Source organism: Callorhinus ursinus, unplaced genomic scaffold (genome assembly GCF_003265705.2).
Source record: "Callorhinus ursinus isolate GAN/ISIS: 27379988/994484 unplaced genomic scaffold, GSC_fseal_2.0 scaffold106, whole genome shotgun sequence".
Lineage (NCBI taxonomy): Eukaryota > Metazoa > Chordata > Mammalia > Carnivora > Otariidae > Callorhinus > Callorhinus ursinus.
Genome location: NW_027397168.1, coordinates 1,039,636 through 1,046,480, shown reverse-complemented (window position 1 = coordinate 1,046,480; position 6,845 = coordinate 1,039,636). Strand labels below are relative to the sequence as shown.

The window sequence follows — 6,845 nt, the reverse complement described above, 5'->3', positions numbered from 1 at the left end:
GCCCCAGGTGTGCCCGTGTGCCACGGGAGCGCAAGTCTCGGTTCTCCCTGTTGGCAGCACCGGTGCTGTGTTCACTTCTCCTCCCACCGTGTCCGTGTGGATCACCTCTGGCCTGCTCCTCGCTGAGCTGACCCCTGCTGCCGGGCTGTGACCCAGGTGGAAGCTCGCTGGGGCGGAGGGCAGACAGCCGGTCACCTGGGCGGTGCTTCTCCGGCAGCTCCGTGCACACGAGACTGCAAAGAGCCAAGGGGTCGCATTTCCTTTCCATGACATGGACCTGCCCGGGGCTCTTGTGAAACCTCAGGAATTTTCTCATTTTCCTCCCCGGATTTGGGTATTTTGGGGAATGGTGTGCAGACTGAGTGGGTGCCGTTGTTCACAGTGGCTGGTGCTTTAGAAGCACTTCCTGTCAGTCCTGTGACCCCTCCAGCCGCTGGGTCATCCTGCGAGGTTGGGTTGCCGGCCAGGGTGCTGGAGCAGAGAGGCCAGGCCACCCACCCAGGCTGAGGCAGCTGGGGGGGGGGGGGGGGGGGGGGGAGCCGCCCGGGGGGGGCAGCCGGGGGGGGACAGCTGGGGTCTGCTGTGCTGTCCTCGGGGGAGGGCAGCTCTTCCGACCTGCTGCCTGGGGCTCCTGATGGCCTTAGGCTGGCCATCCAGGCTGTAGCTGGTCAGAGGCCTGGAGTCAGGCGGTGGTGGGGTGGGAGAGCCATCCAGGCCTGTCCTGGGGCTTTAGCTACAGGGTATTCAGAATGGAAAGTAATCCAAAAAAGGAATACCTAAATAAAGATGACATTGTGATTCTGAGGAGGGAGATCTCCCAACAGCAAAGAAGTGAGCTGGTGTCCTGGAAGGCACCCACTGGGGGACGGGGTTCTGACCTCCCTCAGCCGAGCCCTGGCTCTCATGTTGAAGTGCGCTTCTGAGTCGTTCCGGAGGGCTCACCTAAAATGCGTCCAGCCCAGAATGATGGCAGCCCTTACGCCTCCCCAGACCTCCACAGAAAAACCATGTGGCAGAACCCAGATCCCTTGGGCCACACTGATGACAATACTCCTTAGGTGTGAAGGTGCCCCCGTGACCCCAGAATGCAGTTGGATGGGGACAGACCAGTGGTCACAAGCCTGTGTGGTGTTGGCATTGTGCTGGAGGGAAGGAAGCAAGTAGGAGCCCCAAATAGCCCTCAGGGGTTCACTGGAAAGCTTGGGGGGTGGTCCCACTGAGACCGGCAGCTGAGATTGGATGTGTTCTGTCCAGACCGGGAGCAGGGAGCTCGGGGCCACAGGAAGGTCTGGGGCTGGAGCGGTCTGGGGGCCCATGCGTGGGCTCTGATGCCAACCAGGGAGAGCGTTCTGCCCACGGCAGGACCCACTCAGAACAAAACCTTCCGGAAGGGAACTCAAAACTGAGTGGAACCCCTGTCCTTGACCACAGGGAGGAAGGAAGGAGGAGGTACAGATAAAAACAGGGAGGCTGTGGAGCCAGGAGCCTGGGACAGTGTCACACACCCAGCAATGGTACGAGAACATCAGAGGAGGGAGCTCGGAGAACCTCGCCCCTTGGGAGTCGGGGGACCTTGCCTCCTGGAAATTGGGGACCTTGAGCCCCCAAAGTTGGGGAACCTTTCCGCACAAAAGCAACAGGAACAAACAGCATAACACTAGTGCCCCCCCACCCCAAAACTGTTAGAATAAAAGAGAAAATGGGCAGGTAATATCTCCCCGGATCGTGAGGCCAGTTGGAGATACACCGCCTGGTCGGAGAGGTGACAGCCCGTGGAAGAAGCACGAAATCAGAACAGTTCAGAAGTGAGGATGCAGGACTCAGCAGAAAATATGAGCAAAGTTGTTTCAAAATGAAAACGGAAGGAGAAAACCCAAGCGGGAATAAAAAGAACATTCCCTGAGAAAAGTTGGAGGTAAAAAGGAGGGATGTTTAAAATTAAAAAGAAATGAAGGTTAAAACGAAGTATAAAAAAAAAAATGAAGTCAGAATCCCAGCGCATGCCTGGGGAAGTCCTTGCAGAAATCCAAAGGAAAGGAAGAGAATAAACAAGCCAAGAAGACCTTCCTGAATTGTCAAAATTAGGTCTTAAAAGAGCAAGTCACAAATCTGAGAATATCTCCTCAGAGGTCACCGGAAGAAGCAAATCTTTGGGGCACCTAGGGGCAGTGCTTTAGGCCAGAAGACAGTAGGGCCATACTTATGGTTCCCAGGGAAAGAAAAGGCGAGCCGAGGGTCTCCTTAAAACTGACCTACAGATTGGAAGGGCAGAGGAGGAGCTCAGTCCACAGCGTTCTGGGCCCTTCCGGGGGATCTGTTAGCAGGCGAGCCTTGGACAGCCGCTGGCTGGAGAGAGACGGACAGCGAGCAGGGCCACGGGAGGTTGGGTAGAGGACAGGGGTGGCGCGCACAAGGCCATGCTTTGTGCTTTCAGAAGTTGTAATCGGCAGTGGTGGGCCAGCGTGGTTATCTCAACACCGGAACATGGGGTCAGCAAACGAATAATGGCGGGCTATTCAAATTCTCTTCTCCCTTTTGAAGAAGAGATGCAGACGTCCCAAAGAAAAGACTCAAGAAAAACCTGTAGGTCCAGATTTGTCTGGGAAGAAGTGTCGGTGTGAACTCAGCAGAATTTTACTGTAAGGAAAAAGAAAGCAGTGACCGTTTCCAGATTTGGGTCTTGAAGTACTTTCCACCAGAAGAAAACCAGGGCCTCCTGGAGAAACAGCAGTTGCACGTCTGGGCAGGACATGTAGATGTGCCTGGCGTCTCAGGAGGCTGGGGAGCAGGGAAGTTGCCAGGGCCCGCCAGGGTCGGGGCGCCTCCTTAGAGTGGCGGCAGGTGGGGTGGCAGCGGATGGCGACCCACCAAATACATGTAAATCCAGGAGTTCGTAGCGATGTTCAGAAAGGGGAGACTAGAGGATGATCGAAAACCAGTTAATCTGGTGAGGCGAGCGTGGACCCTGCCACAGCCACATGCAGCTGACCGTGGTTGACAGGGAGCGTGTGTGGGAAGCCTTCCAGCTGCCGGTGCCGCGGAGCAGCTCCGGGCCGCGCTCCCCGGTGAAGAGGTCGTGAGTGCCACAGAAAGGCGCCGAGGCCGCCATGTGCCTCTGGAGCAAGAGGGGGGTCTTGCCTTCAGGCCCGGCTGCTCTCCGAGGCACCCCCTGAACCTCATGCAGCAAGCGGGCAGAAGCCAGGGGGACTGGAGCAAGGCTCTTCCAGGTTGTACTGGAAGAGCAACCTGGAACGTTGTACCATTCAGTACAATGATTCATCTTCTGGTGCTGGGGTTCTGTGCTGTAAAGACCCGAGTTCCATAGCGCCTCCCTTACAGGACTTGGACGCATTGAGGCTTGTTGAGTGCGTGGCGCCCACCTGGGTGCATCCTAACGCCTCTTTGCATGTTTGTGAGCTACCCTGGGTCAGTGTGTGAGTGCTTTGGGCCTGGCTTATGCCCTGGTGAGGGAGGGAGGGAGTGGGGAAGCAGTGTTCCCAATGCATGCTTGGAAGGGAAGCTGCAGGCACACCGTGGAGGGCCATGCTGGCTGGTGGGCACTGTGGAGGAGTCCCGGCTGAGGCCCAGGCTCCGCTGGACGGGGGAGCAAGAGCCCTTGTTGCAGGTGCCCACAGGTCAGTCTCTGAGCTGGGCAGGTTGCCTGGGGGAGGCCAACGCTCACTTTCCCTGGGAGATGGCTCAGGGCCAGGTGTGGTGCAGACGTTGGACAGGCTTTGAGTCCTCACTTCACAGCCGGCAAAACCAGGGCTCCATGCTCCTCTGTCGTCTGCATGGGGCAGCAGGGATAGGGTCAAGGACGTCTGTCACAGAGGCTCCGGTATGCGGGGGTCGCACTCCCAGGTACTGGGGCAGGCGGGGTCCCATGCTGGCCCGTGATCCCATTAAGCGGTCCTGTTCCTCCTCCCTCTTCTCCACCTGCACCGGGATAGTCTTCCTGGAAGCCAGGTGCGATGCCGTTACTCCCGGGCTTGCCTTTGTTCCTGGGCCAGGGTGTGAGCTCCTCTCCCTGGACCCTCCCCGCCCCTGCCTGGTGCTTTGGGCTTCCAAGTGTCATTTCCTAGACTTCCATCCATGTTCGTTTATTGGATGCTGTTTATTTCCCAGACATTTCTGGAGTCCCTGCTACGTTCCAGGCATTGTCCCAGGTGTGGGGGAAGCGGCTGGGAAAGAAAAGTCTTGAGGGTGGGTGATGAATGACCACATGAACGTTCAGTACAATGTCAGGGAGTGAGCTCTGGGGAAAATACGGCGGGTAAGGAGGTGGAGAGACGGGCATCTGCGGAGGGCCAGGGTCGTGCAGAGGGCTTCGCACCGACCCGGCCTAGCCGCCCTCCCGGGCCACAGGGCGTCCTGAGAAGGCGCGCAGGTGAGGCTTTGCGCGTGCCCTGTGGCAGGTGGCAGAGCCCCGTCGAAGCTCCCGGCCCTCCGTCCTGGACCGGCCCTCTGTCGAGCCAGGGCTTCTCTGACTCTCCTCCCCTCCCACCTCTTGCCTTCTAGTGGACATCCTCATCATGGATGACGACGACGTCCCCAGCTGGCCCCCGACCAAGCTGTCCCCGCCCCAGTCAGCGCCCTCGGCCGGCCCCCCGCCCCGGCCGCGGCCACCGGCGCCCTACATCTGTAACGAGTGCGGCAAGAGCTTCAGCCACTGGTCCAAGCTGACGCGGCACCAGCGCACGCACACGGGCGAGCGGCCCAACGCCTGCGCCGACTGCGGCAAGACCTTCTCGCAGAGCTCGCACCTGGTGCAGCACCGGCGCATCCACACGGGCGAGAAGCCCTACGCCTGCTCCGAGTGCGGCAAGCGCTTCAGCTGGAGCTCCAACCTCATGCAGCACCAGCGCATCCACACGGGCGAGAAGCCCTACGCCTGCCCCGACTGCGGCCGCAGCTTCACGCAGAGCAAGAGTCTGGCCAAGCACCGGCGCTCGCACAGCGGCCTCAAGCCCTTCGTGTGCCCGCGCTGCGGCCGCGGTTTCAGCCAGCCCAAGAGCCTGGCGCGCCACCTGCGGCTGCACCCCGAGCTGTCGGGCCCCGGCGTGGCGGCCAAGGTGCTGGCGGCCAGTGTGCGCCGGGCCAAGGCGCCCGAGGAGGCGGCGGCGGCGGACGGCGAGATCGCCATCCCGGTGGGCGATGGCGAGGGCATCATCGTGGTGGGCGCGCCGGGCGAGGGGGCCGCGGCGGCCGCAGCCATGGCGGGCGCGGGGGCCAAGGCGCCGGGGCCCCGCTCGCGGCGCGCCCCGGCCCCCAAGCCGTACGTGTGCGTGGAGTGCGGGAAGGGCTTCGGGCACGGGGCGGGGCTCCTGGCCCACCAGCGTGCCCAGCACGGGGACGGGCTCGGGGCGGCGGGGGGCGAGGAGCCGGCGCATATCTGCGTGGAGTGCGGCGAGGGCTTCGTGCAGGGCGCCGCGCTGCGGAGACACAAGAAGGTGCACGCCGTGGGTGCGCCGTCGGTCTGCAGCCGCTGCGGACAGAGCTACTACCGGGCGGGCGGGGAGGACGGCGAGGACGACGACGACCCGGCGGCTGGCGGGCGCTGCAGCGAGTGCCGCGGCGGGGAGGGCCGGTAGGGGCGGAGGCCCGGGGGGGGGGCAGGGCCCCTCGGGCTTGGCGGGGACGATGGCGCAGGACCCGGAGACCGGAGAGAGACGGACAGAGGGGCGGCAAGGGCGGCGGAGGCCTCGTCTCCCTCCCCTGCCCCGCCCCGCCCCGCCCCGCCCGGTGGTCCGCGCTGTGCGCACGGCCGGCCCCGGGGCGCGAGGGCCCTCCCGCCCGCGCCCTGCGCCCTGCGCCCTGCAGCCTGCCCCAGCCTGGCCTGCCCCTCTGGCTCTCGGCGGCCCCGGGAGAGACCGTGCGTGGGAACTGGAGACCGAGGGAGGACGGGGCCCGCGGCCCAAGGAGCGGCCCCTGGTCCCTCTTTCTCTTGCCCCGCCGCCCGGAAGGCCGCGCCCTTCCGCTTCACAAGGGCCACGCGGAGCGAAGGGAGAGGGTCCTGTTCCCCTTAGAGTTTTCTTTGGATCACACCCGCCTCCTGACTCCGCCCTTCCATTATTTTGTCTCTACTTCCCCGCGGGTCCTGTTGTTCTTGGCCCTCGTCCTCCCCCCCCCCCATCCTGGGTTTGGGGTCGTGGAGCAGTGCTGGGGCAGGACTAGCCCCTGTTCCCAGCAGACCCTGCAGAGATGGGGTCCCGTCTATTCCCTGGCCTGGACGCGGCTGAAGGAGGGGTGCGGGGGCAATAAATCGCACTATCTGATTGTCCCTGCTCTGCGTGGTTCTTGAGTTGGGAGGGAGAAGGGCAAGAGCATGACTTGAGGGCTCCCCACCCCGCATCCCAGGGGGGACGGGCGAGGGCTGGGCCGTGGAGAGCTGCTGCTGAGTTGGTACCCTCCCAGGCCCCGGGTGTAGACTGGGCTGTCCTGAAGAGTGACCCGACCTAGCCACCTGCAGTGGGCCGTGGGCTTTCCAGGCAGAAGGTCACCGGACTTGGAATATTCCTGAGCTTGTGAGGAGCTAGGGCCGGTTCAGAGCAGGGCGTGCTTCTTGCAGCTTAGAGAAGGAATCCCACATCTCGGTGGGTTAACACAAGGCCGTTCCTCACTTGTGGGACAGTGACAGCAAACGACGTGCCCGTGCTCCCGACTGTGGCTTCCTCCCCCAGCACCTGAAGCCCCTTCCTGCATCTAGCTTCTTGGAAAACTTGGCCTGGAGGTGACCCGTCTTTCCCCTGCTCACATCTCGTGTGTGTGTGTGTGTGTGTGTGTGTGTGTGTGTGTGTGTGTGTGTAGCGGGGGGGGGCAGTCACAGGGTCACATCTCAGTGCAGA

General features: G+C 62.4%; 1 protein-coding gene across 2 annotated transcripts in view; it reads left to right on the top strand.

The window, feature by feature from the left end:
* ZNF787 (zinc finger protein 787) overlaps positions 1 to 6,280 on the top strand; it is a 22,668-nt gene extending 16,388 nt beyond the window's left edge. For both annotated transcript variants that reach the window (XM_025848816.2, XM_073889378.1), the window contains exon 3: positions 4,519 to 6,280. In XM_025848816.2, the coding sequence (XP_025704601.1) occupies positions 4,519 to 5,591 (1,073 nt within the window). In that variant the 3' untranslated portion in view covers positions 5,592 to 6,280. The remainder of the gene's footprint in view (positions 1 to 4,518) is intronic.
* The last annotated feature ends 565 nt before the right edge of the window (positions 6,281 to 6,845 follow it).